Here is a 15,112-nt window from a genome sequence, read left to right as displayed (position 1 = left end):
GTTCTCTGTATCGTCCATCTCTGGTCTGTGAGTCGTGATATATGACCGGCCCATTGCCATTTTAGTTTCGATATATACATGTATTGAACTCTTGAATCTATCTTCAATATTATACTCTCATTCAATGTTATTATCAAACATTCACTAACGCCTACGTCCAAGAACACTTGGCAAAGTCAACAAAGCATTGACATACCAAGAAATACTCCAGACCGCGTAAAATTACCGCGTAATGTTGAAACAACCTAAAAGGTCACGTTACTAACAAGCAATAGCCCTCCCGCATGTGTAAAGTAGGTAAATAATAAATTACTGAAAACTATTGAACAATTTACGAGACTATCAATATATATATATATATATACATTAAAAAAAACAACCAGAATTTTCGAAAACCAAAGCGCTACTCCTATAGTGACGTATGTAGGTATCGATAAAATAAATTCATTGGTATTTATAGTTGCAATTTTGCATTAGATTTTTCCTTTGGTCAAATTAGCAGCGGCATGTTTATGTTGTCTTAGCTAATAGTACAAAAAAATGATTTGATTTTTATATATTTGAAACGGAAAGCCTTAGATATAACTCAACTGATATACATAACTTTCTCTACAGACAGCTAAGTTAACAGTGTACTTGTCCGCGTTATAATTACATGCTATTAGCAGATAGAAATGTTTTTACTCTCAAACATTCGAGATCAACATAAAATCTTAATAATGTAATTGAAAAACAAAAAACAATTAATGATTCTTAAGATTGTCTTTTTATATTGATTAGCCGAAACGACAAATAATTCATATTATTATTTTACATAGTAAAGAAGTCTGTAAATGTGAAATTGAATGGTGTATGATTGTAGTATCGATAAACGCGCGCATCACTACCTCCCATCACTCAGCTTGCACAAGACTTCACTTTCCCTACCGGTCACTAACCGTCGTAAATCTTGCGACTTGTTTCACTATGGCCTTTGGAATGAAGATCATTTATCTTAAAATATAATCGAGTTTGACTGATAAAATAAGACATGCAGTTTTATAGACCTTGATATTATCACAGCTAATTCAAGTTTGTACTTTGAAATTCCTAATCTACAACTACCTAAATAAAAATTCAAGTGTATGTTTAAATATGAACATAATAATAAACAATAGAAAATTATTTAAAATATGTAAAATATTGCCAGTAAGCTTAAAACATAAGTACTTATTAGGCTTTAACAATCGTGGCAATCAAGAACATAAACCCAATTATGCACAACCACGATACTCGGTTGATGTCCGCTGGTAAGTTCGAGGTTCCTAGAATCAATAACTACTACGGAGATAGGACTTTGAAAAAACGCCTACCTACCTTATCTATTAAACAGCTTGCCTGAGGACATCCGACTAGAAACCAGTAAAATTAGACTTTTTTATTATATTTTTTATCAATATTTGTTAATTACACTTGTATAAAATCGATGTTCTAATAAGCATTAATGTATAACAAGAGATTTGATCCTGCAGACAAACTGTCCAAACAGTTTTGTGGGACTATGTTAGCTTTTAAGATTCTTTCTGTAAAGCAGCAGTTATTTTGAAATTCAAGCTCTTCAAAAGTGAAAAATTTATGATGAAGATCTGTTTACGTGCTCTCTAAAACTTACAAATTTTAAATAAAACAATTAATAGTAACACAAACATTACTAGTTGGAAATCACCATTATTATTTTTGTCTTTATTTTTAATATTTATTTGGTGAACTCGTAAATTTGTTCCAGCAACGTAATTCGAACGATGTCAAATTCACTTAATTAAGTGTACTCAGTGTAACTGTCCTTATTTCTATCTCACTATGTCTATTTTGTGTTTATGGATGTATCTGTATTTGTTTCCAAATAAAATAATACCAGAAACACAGGATATGGTATGGAAAATTATAATACTGCCGCCATAAAAATAAAGAAATAAAAGCTCTAGGTATACCTAGAGGGTCACTAGTTAATCAACAACCGACAGTACAGCTTTAGTCTTCTTCTAATCGAGTCGACGGTCACCTCAAATACGGGCAACCCAAGAAGCCCGCAACCGTGATAGCTCGGTCGGTAGCCTCGTGTAGCTCCTCGTTTGTGCATGTTGTCGGGCACGCAGGGCACCCAGTCATGTGCGCAACGGTCTGTCTCAGATGACCGCAGATGCACTCCGTATCATGTCCAGAGATGAAACCCCACCTCGCTAAGTTTGCCATAGATTTTCCCACTCCGTACGGCTTTAGTATACCTAAGAGCCAGTCCACACGGCGCGTTGCGTCAGCGTTGCGTCGACGCAGCGCTACCACTGCGTTGTTTTACATACAAATAACCAAGGTGTTCACACGGCGCGCTGCGTCGTCGCAACGCACACATGACGGACAGCAGCCCCCGAGACGAAGCGGGAGGGGGTGTACTCGTGCGACGTCGGAGCGTCAGCGCTCAGTTGCTTGTGCGTTGACAGAGAGGATACACGGAAGCTCATTTCGTTTTACGTTTACGTTTTTGTATTTAGTTTTATTTGCAGGGTAAAATGAATACCATTGAAGAAATTGACATAGATTACTTGATTACATTGATACAGGAAAGGGAAATTATATGGGACAAGTCAAACGTAGATTTTAAAAATAAAAATTTAAAAACAAAAGCCTGGGAAGACATATCAAAAGTTTTATTTCCTGATTACGAGAATTTCACAGCTGAACGAAAAAATAAAGTTGGTGAGTTCACAGTACAGATATTTATTTTTTTTTTTTATTTAAGAGGGCTTTCAAGATTTTCTTGCACCGCCAATTCCGGGATCAGTACAAAATTAATATCTCGACACTCTAAAATTTTAAAACTTAGGGAATTTAGATTAGCGTGAGTACTATTTTATTACTTAGCTCAAAACTAACCTAGACTACGCTGAGTAGGTATAAAATATTATTTTTTTACTGATCGCGGAATTGGCGGTGCAAGAAAATCTTGAAAACCCTCATAATACAATTATACCTTATTTAGCTGCCAAGGCAGAGTTCCTCTAGTCATAAAATAGGTCGCATATTGCTGTCTTATGACATTCGGTGCTGTCTGTTCTTCATGTACGGGTTGTATTGGGAGAAATTCATCAACACTTATAGCAAATTTATCTCTTTGTCTAAAACCATCTCGATCAGCGACAAAATTGTGTAATACACAACATGCTTTTATAATGTCAGTAGCGAAGTCATAGGACACGTCTATCGGTCTGTGAAAAATGCGCCATTTGTTAGCCATAATCCCAAAAGCGCATTCGACATATCTTCTGGCTCTGCTTAGACGGTAATTGAAAACCTTTTGTTGTAAGTCGAGATTTTGACCGCCATATGGACGCATAATATGTTTGCTCAGTCCAAAAGCTTCGTCACCCACAAATACATACGGGGTTGGTATATTGCTACCAGAGAGTGGCTGGGGTTGAGGTAGTGGTAAGTTGTTGTTAATCATTAGCTCGTACAGTTTAGAATTTTGTAATATGGTTGAATCGCATTCTTTTCCGTATGCACCGATGTCGACAAATACGAATTTGTAATTTGAATCCACAATAGCTAGCAACACAATCGAAAAAAAGGCTTTATAATTAAAAAAAAGTGAGCCACTATTTGCAGGATTACACACGCGGATATGTTTGCCGTCGATGGCACCAACACATTGAGGAAAATTTGCCTTTACATCAAAACCCCTCGCTATTGTTTGGAAACTTTCAGTTGTCAGTTCAGGGATGTTGTCTCGAAGAAGATTGGTCCATATAGCACGACAAACTCTTTGTATTATATATGCAATAGTAGATTTTCCCCGTTTGAATTTGAAATGTAAATCAGTTATTGAATTTCCACTTCCTAGGTATCTGAAAAGAAAATAATTATTATAATATGCATTTATGAGATAGATAGATACCCGAAAAAAAATACTGACATATTCAGACATCGATAGCAAATAACTTTCTCTATGTAACCAATTAATTCTAGAATCGCGAAAAAAATAGCAGCTGTTGCATACATTTTGATTCAGTAGGTATTGCTTTTTGTATGTAACAGCTGTTATATTTTCACGATTCCAGAGTCGGTCACATAGTGTTTGTTAACGATATCTGAATATGTCATTAAATTTTATCGAGAAATTCACTATGTATAAATTATTAAATCATGTTTACTATTGGTTTTGCAGGTAATGATTTAATAAAAAAATGGAGAAGTGTAAAAGATAATTACTTCAGATATTCAAAAAAATTAAAAGAAGCATCAAAATCGGGCTCGGGCGCTACGAAACTGAAGAAGTATCATTTATACAATCAACTCCTTTTTTTGAGAAAAGTGGAACAAAATGCCACCGAATCTAGCTTAGACTCGCCTAGAGAAATCAACAATGAATCTACGTCTACAAATGATGACATTACCACAGACAACACTCCGCGCTATGTTCCAGTCGCGCGCAAAAGGGCAATGCAAATGGATGAGTTTGAAAGAGAAGGACTAAAACTTCTCAAGGAGCCGGAAAATCGCCATATGTCCTTTTTCAGAGCTATATTGCCATCTATTCAAGAATTTTCCGACCGAGAAACTCTCCGTTTCCAAAGTAAAGTTATACAAATTATAGATGAAATGCGGTATGGACAAACATCATCATATGTGAGTGGCCCATCAACGTCTCACCAACCACCATATGGGTATCAAACAGCAAATTTTCAAAGTACATACATTTCTGATTTTAATAATTCAATTACATCTCCAGAAACATCTCAAGCAAGTGAAGAAACTGAATACGATTTTTCTAATTTGTAATTACTGGATGATATCTCTCTTAAATAATGTCTAAATTTAAAATTATGACAATTGCTGATTATTTGTGAGTTGATTACTCTCTTAAATAATGTCTAAATTTAAAATTATGACAATTGCTGATTATTTGTGAGTTGATTACTAATTAAACAAACCAAAAAAACTGTTATATTTTTATTACTTAAATATATTTATATAGTTACCTTAAAGTGATTCCCAGCATTTCTACTGGTTCCACTGGATTCCTCATATTAGTATAGTTTTTTCGTATGTGTGGTTCTAAGGACTTCAATAAACATTCGAAGCTGGATACACTCATTCTAAAAAAATTATAAAACTTCTTTTCGTCTAATAGCAACTCCCGATATTCTAAAAAAAAAACTGTCCATCACGATTTCTTAATGAAATGAAAGGACTGATCCAGTACCGTCTTGTGATCTTGCGTCGATTTCGGCGGTGACGTAGTAATAGGAGCAATGCTAGACGTCTTTTCCGATCCATGATTTGCTATAGACTGACTGCGAATTTTTTTCAAAATACTTGCCGCAACTGTGCGTCGCCGCTGCGCCGACGGAACGTTGACTGCGTCATAGTAACGCTGCAGCGCCCGTGTGGCCGGCTATGCGTCAAAATATTTGCGTTGCGACGACGCAACGCAACGCAACGCGCCGTGTGGACACGCTCTAACACATATTAAATAATATATGGGTATCGAAACTAATTATCGACTTTCGTTTGCGTGAGCATACCAGTTGCACTGCAGAAGCGGGACGTAATGCCTATCGACCCAAATTAATATCACTTGTTAGTGATCCGTCAATCTAGCTTGGGCACTTTCTACTAAATAAAACTATAACACTGACAGACAAGTTTTAATCTTGGTATTAATTGTATGATATACAAACACAAGTTGAGCAGCATGGCGCCCCGAAGCCAGTTACAACCAGTTTATCAGATCACGATCCAGAATGCAAGTTAAAAATAAATACTTAGTTGATTACTCTCTATTTGGAATTTGTATTATGCTATAACATTAGTTGCTCTATTAATATTTTAATTTCATCTTATGTGGAATAGGAAGAATAACAAGCGCATAACTAGCCCGATTTCACAAATGACACTTCGAACGGAGTTAAATAAAACACAGTTTTACTTAAATTAGTTCAAATGCCAGTCTTGATCTCGACAAAGACAAAGGCATTGCACCAATAGGTAAATTTTGAGCTCGTTCACGAAAACTGAGCTTAAATGTCATAAACTAGGATGCCGCAGTCGCTCAGCGTATATTTGAGCGAAGCGAGATAAACTAAGTCTGTGTACAAACACAAAACAAAATTAATCAAACAAGATTTGATCAATCAGCTCAATTTTTAAATAAATATAAATAGCGCGTGCTAATTAAAAATAATTTGTAAATCATGTTTGTTTTTAATTATAATACAATTATTATAATTGACCAATTATTATAATAACTAATAATTGTAATTAATAATACAATTATTATAATTGATCATGATTCAATAATCAAGACGAAATTCAAAATTCTGTCTCTACGATAACCTAGAAAAATTCAAAAAATTTCTATGAGTTTAAATTTTTTTTTAAATCGGTCCAGAAATGGCCGAGAAACCATTTAACACAGAAATCAATTGAAGTCACCCAGTGGGAGCTTCACTCAGCTTCGCTCAACAATACAATGTATCAAATGGCAGTAACGAGTCATCGACGAGTATGAAAAAAAGCAAAATTCTTACAATGGATCTGTTACGATAATGACAGTGACAGCTGATGAACGCGATCGTATAGGTTAAATGTCTAAAATTCGGCGGTTACCATTTAAATTGTAGTGTTGGTGCAATGCGAATTGAACCTGTAAACTCGTTTACAGGCGTAAACCTAGTAGTGTTCTAATCGCCTTCTATTTCAATGGTGAAATCAGCCCTTAATGATTAGTAATCACAGCCGCATATTCTCTTTTGCAACACCATAAGGATCACACCAGCTTTGCCGGCAGTAGCCAGTGGGTGACGCTTGTTTGGAAGGTAACCATGTCATATATTATATGAATTACATTTTTAATTTTATGAACATGAATGAAAAAAACTTACATCAATGATTGGTCTCCGCTGCGCTCCAACTAGATACCGCACTACCGAAGAACAAATTGCTTTTTTTTACGGCAACTATTAGATGCTTGTGTGCGTGGCATCTTGACACTCAATGGCATCTTTCATGTTTTGTAACATACGCTTCATGTTATTTTATATTGAAGTTAATAAAATACAAAATACTTACTGATGATATGTGATCCCAGTGTCTTTCTTATTTCTTGAAGTATTATTTTTACTAAGTTTTACTACGCAGCCCGGCATTTTAGTTTCAATTATTAGGAAAGTTTAACAGAACACGTGGCACGTCAACATCACACATTGTTCGAGACCTACTCGAGTACCTTCATTTGTGCGCAGTACTAGTTGCCGCATTTCGCCTGCACATATCGGTATCTAGTAGGAGCGCAGTGGATACCAATCCTTAATCTATGCTAGCAATACTCTTGAAACATTTTGCCTTGTGGTTTCGACATTAAATCCAATACGAATCCAGTCACTTGGAGTTGGAACCGGTTTCTAGGCTGATCTAGCATAAGTTAATATTAACAGAACAATACATCTTGGCTATCCTGAAACTGGTTACGACAACTAGTTTCGCATAGCAACTGCGTTTAAAGGTCGTATTACATTTCTAACTGCCAAGCAACCGGGCGTCGTTTTATGTGGGTTCTATTGTTTAACGGCCGTTTTCAATAACCTATCGACATAAAGCATTGGACTATAACGGCCGTTCCTAATATTCAGTCTATCTCTTACTTGAGATAAAAATCGTAACTATCGTTGACTTTACTGTCCCCATAAACTTATCGACGGTAACTCACCTTATCCGTACACGCTGTCTGTCAATGGGACAACGTATAGCTTACCAGCGATAGAAGTTTGTATGGAAATTGCAATTGACGCGTCCCAATATAAGGCGATAAGTATGACTTATCGGATATATTGGGACAGCTTCAGATTATTGACAGCTAATTACTGACAGTAGAAAGTAATAATTTATCTGTATCTGGTAGATGTATCTGTAGATGGTATACTGAGAACGGCCGTTACTATATTGGACATAACTATAGATAGATAAGATCTTGTCATTAAACGGTGACAGCAATGTATCCGTAACTAGAGAAACGTCATTGAAATACCTATATCCCAGTGGTTAGTGACCCTGCCTACTGAGCTGGAGGTCCCGGGTTCGAATTCCGATAGGTGCATACATTTATATGATGAATATGGATGTTTGTTTCCGAGTCATGGATGTTTATCAGTATTTATGTATGCTTAAGTATGTATATTGTATTAAATATATCGTTGTCTTGTACCCATAGTACAGGCTATGCCTAGTTTGTGGCAAGATAATTTTTGTAAAATTGTGTCAATATAAAAAAGCTTACATAGTTGCCTATTATGATATTTATTCTAACCTAAACAAATTGCTAGATATCGTCTCGTGTACGTCGAGTAATCACTCGGTAAAGGGGTTCACATGGGAAGACAGTTGAAAAAAACAATTTGCTCAATAGTAATTGAAACTCAAAAAAATATTTTTTTCATATTGATATTACCTACCAGGTAATTAACCGTTTTACAATACGTCAGCTGCATAGCTACAGATATACTGCTATTGGCATGTCGGTGACGCGAACTCACGAGATTTCACCGATCCAAAAAGTGTCTAACTATACTTATATTAATATATTTTTTTAATAATTTATTTATCGCGTGTGCCAGTTATGAGCATGACGCGAACCCATAAGATTTTCCCCTTCCAAAAAGTGCCTAAAGAAGTTTTAACTTCACAAACTATGTGGTGCAGGTTATTTTTAATATTTTCAGGGTAAAAATACAAAATAAAATTCGTTAAGATTATACAAAATCTGTCAAAAATAAACAATGATTCAGTGAACTTGGGAAGTGATTAAGGGAACTCTACGGAAGCCTTTCGAATTACTCATATCAAAAATATTTCAAGTAACTCTGCGCATAACTAAAAAAAATTTTAACAAAAAAATAACCGACTTCAAAAACACTATTCCAAAACAATTGATATAATATGCACTAAAAAGTTTAAAAATAATTGCGTTTTTTTATACAATTTAATTAATTAATCTAATACTCGTTACGATTATTGTTATTTTTGGAATCGGTGTCCTTCCACCGCGACCCGCTTTAACCTCTCGCCTCCTCACGACTCAAGCACATCTCAGCTATAACTATGTATGTAGTTAGAAACCTATCTTGGATGACAAAATAAAATTTCATCTTAGGTCCTATATATTATTTATAAACCGAATTATATTTATCTTATGTGTTCTATTGATTCGGTGTATTTAGGCCCATATTCCCCTTCGCCTCGGGCCTAAAAATTGCATCCTCACAGGAATGGCTAACACTATTCCCTTGGTAAAAATGTACTATATGAACTTTGTGTATTACATCTCGAAAATAACTAAAGATTGACCCTGACCTTCGCAGACTATTTCAGACGCGCATTTTGTATCAAATCATATGCTGAGATGGTTTGGACATGTCGAGAGAATGAATGAAGAACGATTGACGAAGAAAGTGTATAAGGCCAGTGTGAATGAAAGTGTTGGAAGGGATAGACCTAGGCGGACGTTTCAAGATCAAATCAGGGACGTCTTGGCAAAAGGCCAGGTCAAGAGTACCCTAAACCGGAGAGCATGTATGAAAGGAATAATGAAAGTGGACGAAGCGAAACAAGTATGTAAGGATCGTAGCAAGTGGAAAGAAGTGGTCTCTGCCTACCCCTACTGGAAAGAGGCGTGATTTTATGTATGTATGTATTTTGTATCACTACGAACTAAATTCGCAAAAGGTGGATAAATGCTCAAACTCTTTCATATCTACTTTTATACTAAACTATATTAGCTTACTTCCCGGTCGATACTCTCTTGACAGAGCGGTCCTGATTGTCAATAAGATTCAATAGGGGCAGATGTAATGCGCGTCACAATTTCTCTCCATCTCTCTCTGTTAGAGGTCATACGAGTACACTCATGTACGGGACCGCGCACAGCAGACTTAATCTGTAGGTGTACTCTTATTCAACGAAAAACAAAGTTTCGATCGAAGATCGGGTGTTTCCTACTACGGTTCCATTTTGGTTCCATTCGTTCCGAAGTATTGTCCCAAACGTCATTGTTTGACATTTCGAATTTCTAAGCCTGAGAACTATTTTTAGAAAACTTTTTACAGAATTCAAACAAAAAATCGTAAGTATTAAGTTGACATGTTTAAATTGCGTGTGTAATACAGATAATTTTGGTTGTTATTTGTTAGTACTCATCGTTGGCATTAAAAAAGAACTCTTCAAATAAGTTGGATAAAAATAATTTTCATTTCAATCGTTCACCATTCGTTCACAAATATTGTCTATGGTTCCGAACTTCGTCGATGTGTCTGAAAATTATATAGAGTAGGGTCACTATCGCTACTTCGTTTAAATTTCGTTCGTTTACGATGTGTCGTTTTGGAGAAAGGGAGTAGACCCCCTGGTCCGGCCATCGCATAGTGGCATAATACCTTCCACGTGGTCTAATGCGTTCCACATTGCCCTGGACGAAAAGGCGTCCTATGGACTGGCTGCTTCATCTCGATACGTGTCTAAAGAAGACGAGTATGCGGGATTGTACTATGGAAGATAAGCGCTATTTAATTTTTAGTATTAAAACGTTCGCACAAAATTCTGCCCACGATACACGAAGCATCCTTCTCCAACACCACATTTTTTGAAGAAAGAAAGAAAAAACATTTATTTCAACACACACACAAATAATAAATTGAAGCAACTTAAAAATATACAAATATAAAAACGTGTGGTGTTTAAACAAGGAGCCACTCAGCCTGTGTTTCAACACGAGTGTGTTGCAAATTTTAATTTAATTTCACATTTCTAGAGCGTCTATCTTCATCTTTTCAAACTCTCGCAATGTCCGCGTTTCTGCGGCATACAGAAATATATGAAAAATAAACAAATTAGCTAAGGTTGCTTACAAGGAACACAAAATATTCGCTCAACATAATAATTGTAGATTAATAATGATAGGTAATATACAACAACCATGACATTATTAGTGATGGTATTATAACCTTCACTTGAATATTGTCTGCATACTAAGCATTACTTTCCTTATTACGATTAGTGACCAATTCAGCCTTGGAATAAACATAATGTTACGATATAATAATAATTGTTAAGGGGGCTGGGTCCAGTTTGCGAGCAGTGTTGGCCAGTCATTCCAACCAGCCCAACTCCTTCCGGAAATTCAAAACACTCCCGGGGTGTTCGCAGACTTCCTGGAGCGATCTTGTATTTACTAAGGTTTTTCCCGTTTATTGGCCACCCCAGAACATTCCAGGAGTACATAAGTTTCATCCTCGGCTAGACAGACCCTGCACTTAGGACTGTCAATTTCTCCGATTGTAAATAGATTCTTGTTTAGTGATGTGTGACCCATAATTCGGATTTCATGTCTATTTAGGCCAAAGATAATCTAAACTAAATCACTATGATTTAGGCTAATAAGTCAACGTGTCAGTTCTGAGACATTTATCCATCGAGAAAGCGTATTGACGACCGCATTTGGCTGAAGGGCAGCGCATGAGTGGCATTGGACCAGCCGCTTGGGTCATCAAATAATATAAAGATCTTAGTAAGTCTAAAGTAAGTTTATTATTATTTTACGACTTAAATAGACATCCAACGGATTCTAATGAAATTTTTTATAGGGGTATCATCATCAGCCGGAAGACGTCCACTGGTAGACAAAGGCATCTCCCAAAGATCTCCACCACGATCGGTCCTGCGCTGCCCTCATCCAACGTATTTGATTGATCTTGACCAGTTTGTCGGTCCATCTTGTGGAGAGCCTACCAACACTGCGCCATCCGGTACGTGGTCACCATTCAAGAACTTTCTGCCCCACCAGCCATTTTTCCGGCGAACTATGTGCTCTGCCCACTGCCACTTTAGTTTCGCACTCATTCGGGCTATGTCGGTGACTTTGAACGGATCACCTCATTTCTGAATGGATCTCGATATGGGTATAAAAAAGAATCCATTTGTCTGCTCTTCGACAACAGATCTCCCCTTAAGTAGTCTCGTAATTCTTGGTCTCGCAACCTCGAACAATTGCCACGGCCATCTTGAAGGCAAACTCAATTTTGTCTTCGAAGAAACAAGGAGTCATACATTCTCCTCTGGTTAACTAAAGGAGAATGTGGGTGTTGAGCCTACGCTCGTTTGTTCTCCTCTTCCATAAAAGAGGTAAAGGTAACATAGACTAGTGTACAGTCTCAAAATATCAGTAAATAACCTTTGGAAAGCTATATTTTCCAAAATAGAATATCAGAATACTAGACGAAGTCAAGATCAGACTTTCTCATTACATTATTCATTTCCCAAGACATTAATGCATTGGTAATTTCATTCTACCACTACTCCATCGCTCAAAATAAATTATTCATTACAATTACTAGTGGCGTTTGGTTAGTAGTTTGCAGCCTCATCAATGTGAAAGTGGCATGGATTGCCGTCGCCGTGTTATTAAGAGATAAAGCCTTGTTGACATACAAAGATCTAAACCCCCTGTCACTTGCTTTGTTACACAGCTTTCTTCTCTTTTGCTAAATATGGACCCAGCATTTGAGAAATGACCTAGGAGCGAATGAGCTAGCAGACACGAACCTCGACCTTCGCAAAAAGAGCTACTGGTATCACCAGTGCTGATTGTCACACAAGTGGGACCTTATATTATTATATACAACAATAATAATAATATGATATAATATATAATCGCCAGGGCACATAGCTCGATAATTATTGTTTCTTTTAAAAATAACACTTACAAGAACCGCACACAAGATGGACCGATGATCTGGTGAAGATTGCCGTTAGATGAGGGCAATGCAGGACCGATCGTCGTGGAGATCTTTTGGGGGAAGCATTTCGGAACTGCTGGACAGCAGTGAACGTCTTCTGATGATGATGATGATAGTATAATAAAAAAAGGATATTGTACAATTTAAGAAGACTATAGTACCTATAATATTATATTAGAATAGTGATACATAATATATAACCCCTTGCATTGTTTTGCCAGCAAAGTTTAGCTTATTAAAATTGCCTTAAAATTTTAAAGGGCTTTTTTTTAATATTTCTGTTTTACTGTATAGTTTTTATGCCAGACATCTTTAAGGTACTTCAATACTTCGCAACAATTTTTTTTTGTATCCAAAAATGGAACATTGTCAATCTATCATATTCACCCGGCATTCTCTGCAGGAGATTTCAGCACATCCTCTCCGATCCTGATGATTACAACACAATCACCAACATGGACCCCGAAACAAACACACATATGACACCGTCACGTCTGCGCCGGAAAGGTCGAGGTCCCACTTGTGTGACAATCAGCACTGGTGATACCAGTAGCTCTTTTTGCGAAGGTCGAGGTTCGTGTCTGCTAGCTCATTTGCTCCTAGGTAATTTTTGAAATGCTGGGTCCATATTTAGCAAAAGAGAAGAAAGCTGTGTAACAAAGCAAGTGACAGGGGGTTTAGGCCCGCGGATTCTATTTTTTATATTTATATTTGTAATATTATTTTTTTATGTATATGTTTTTAATATAAATGTAGAAAATAAGATGAAATTATAACAAAGAGAATAATAATAAAAATATTAACACACTTTTTACACAAATCATAATATAGCCTGTGTTATGGGTTGCAAGACAACGATATATTTAATATAATATACTTAATTAAATATAAAATGAAATTTAAGTTTCTCTATGTTTGTAGTTGTTGGGTGAAATGCCTGAAATAAATGATTTATTTAATTTTATATTATTGTGGATTGAAGAACCGAAGAAGCGTGCCAATAGAGAGATAATAACATGTTGATACAAGGAACAACCTGGGGGCCTACCATGAACTCTTATTGCGATTCAATTGACAACCTAAAATGAACTGCATTGGTATTTCGTACCACGACGTGATTAGACCTATCTAATTTAGGTTGACGTAAAATCAACTGATTAAGTCGCAATGATGTCAATTGAATGTCAAAAATAAATGTCAATTGAATCGCAAACTGATTTAGTTCGTTCGTAAAACCAGTGGAATCTGCTATATTTCTTGGCATTACTCTTGATTCTTAATTGCAATGGGGCCCCCATATCGAAGGATTGGCGAATAGGCTTAGTTCTGCAGCATATGCGGTTAAGAAAATTAGACGGTTAACTGACATAGATACGGCGCGACTAGTATACTTTAGTTATTTTCAAAATATTATGTCCTATGGTATATTGTTATGGGGCAGTACGGCCGATATTAATACCATCTTTGTGCTGCAGAAGAAGGCTCTACAATATGATCCCAGAAAATGTACAAAACAAATGTGTTACGAAAATTAAAAGAATTGTTAAAAAACTTTGTGTGTGAAAGGTTACTATAGCAAAAACGATTTTCTTAATGACACCACAGACTGGGAATAAAGCGAACACCCTCAGGCTCTTAAATTATAAATGTTTATTGTACGATATCACAATGTTATCCATATTTTTATAATTAAAAAAATGCCCGCTGAGTTTCTTGCGCCCATTCTTCTCAGGTAGTCTTTTTTGAATGGGTGTTAGTTTTTGACGTTCAATAAGTGCTTTTGAATCCTATTTTGAATAAAAATATTTGAATTTGACTTTGAATCCTGAGCGGCATTGCATTGTTATGGGCAGGGCGAATCAATTACCATCAGATGAACGTCCTGCTAGTTAACATTGCAGCGATGTGTACAGCGAATTATTTCATTGCATGATACATTTCATTATAAATTTCATCAATCTGTACGCACCATTAGACGGTGTTACCCTGGCGGCCATAACGGAGTCCTATTTTAGGTGATATTACGCTATTCTATACAAGAAAGGAGCGTACGGCTCATCTGACGTAAAGTGATCAATTTCTTCCATATTCTCTTGCAACACTAGCGGAGACACAGGAGCGTCGCCAGCCTTTTAGAAAACTTTTTTTTAAGTTACCCATGTCATGTACCAACTCCCCATCCCGCCACTTGTCCGTTTGCTCCCTCTTATATATAAAAAAGTCGTTCTAGAAATACCGCACAAGGAAATAATTAAATGACATAAATTAGAAAACTTAAGTAACTAACTTAA

At 36.3% G+C, this 15,112-nt stretch overlaps 2 protein-coding genes across 2 annotated transcripts; one reads left to right on the top strand and one right to left on the bottom strand.

Annotated features, from left to right (window-relative positions):
- The first annotated feature begins 2,270 nt into the window (after window positions 1-2,270).
- LOC126974677 (uncharacterized) lies at window positions 2,271-4,979 on the top strand. The gene is made up of 2 exons (XM_050822235.1): window positions 2,271-2,733; window positions 4,202-4,979. The coding sequence occupies exons 1-2, from the start codon at window positions 2,547-2,549 to the stop codon at window positions 4,813-4,815; spliced, it is 801 nt and encodes a 266-aa protein (XP_050678192.1). The 5' UTR covers window positions 2,271-2,546; the 3' UTR covers window positions 4,816-4,979.
- Window positions 2,816-5,494, bottom strand: LOC126974675 (uncharacterized). Its single transcript, XM_050822231.1, has 2 exons — window positions 5,016-5,494; window positions 2,816-3,881 (listed from the first exon to the last, which is right to left on the bottom strand). Exons 1-2 carry the CDS (start codon window positions 5,129-5,131, stop codon window positions 3,002-3,004), a joined length of 996 nt encoding a protein of 331 aa, XP_050678188.1. The 5' UTR covers window positions 5,132-5,494; the 3' UTR covers window positions 2,816-3,001.
- Between the last annotated feature and the right edge of the window lie 9,618 nt (window positions 5,495-15,112).

The sequence above is a fragment of the Leptidea sinapis genome, chromosome 33 (assembly GCF_905404315.1).
Source record: "Leptidea sinapis chromosome 33, ilLepSina1.1, whole genome shotgun sequence".
NCBI lineage: Eukaryota > Metazoa > Arthropoda > Insecta > Lepidoptera > Pieridae > Leptidea > Leptidea sinapis.
This window is presented reverse-complemented; position numbering and strand designations above follow the sequence as displayed.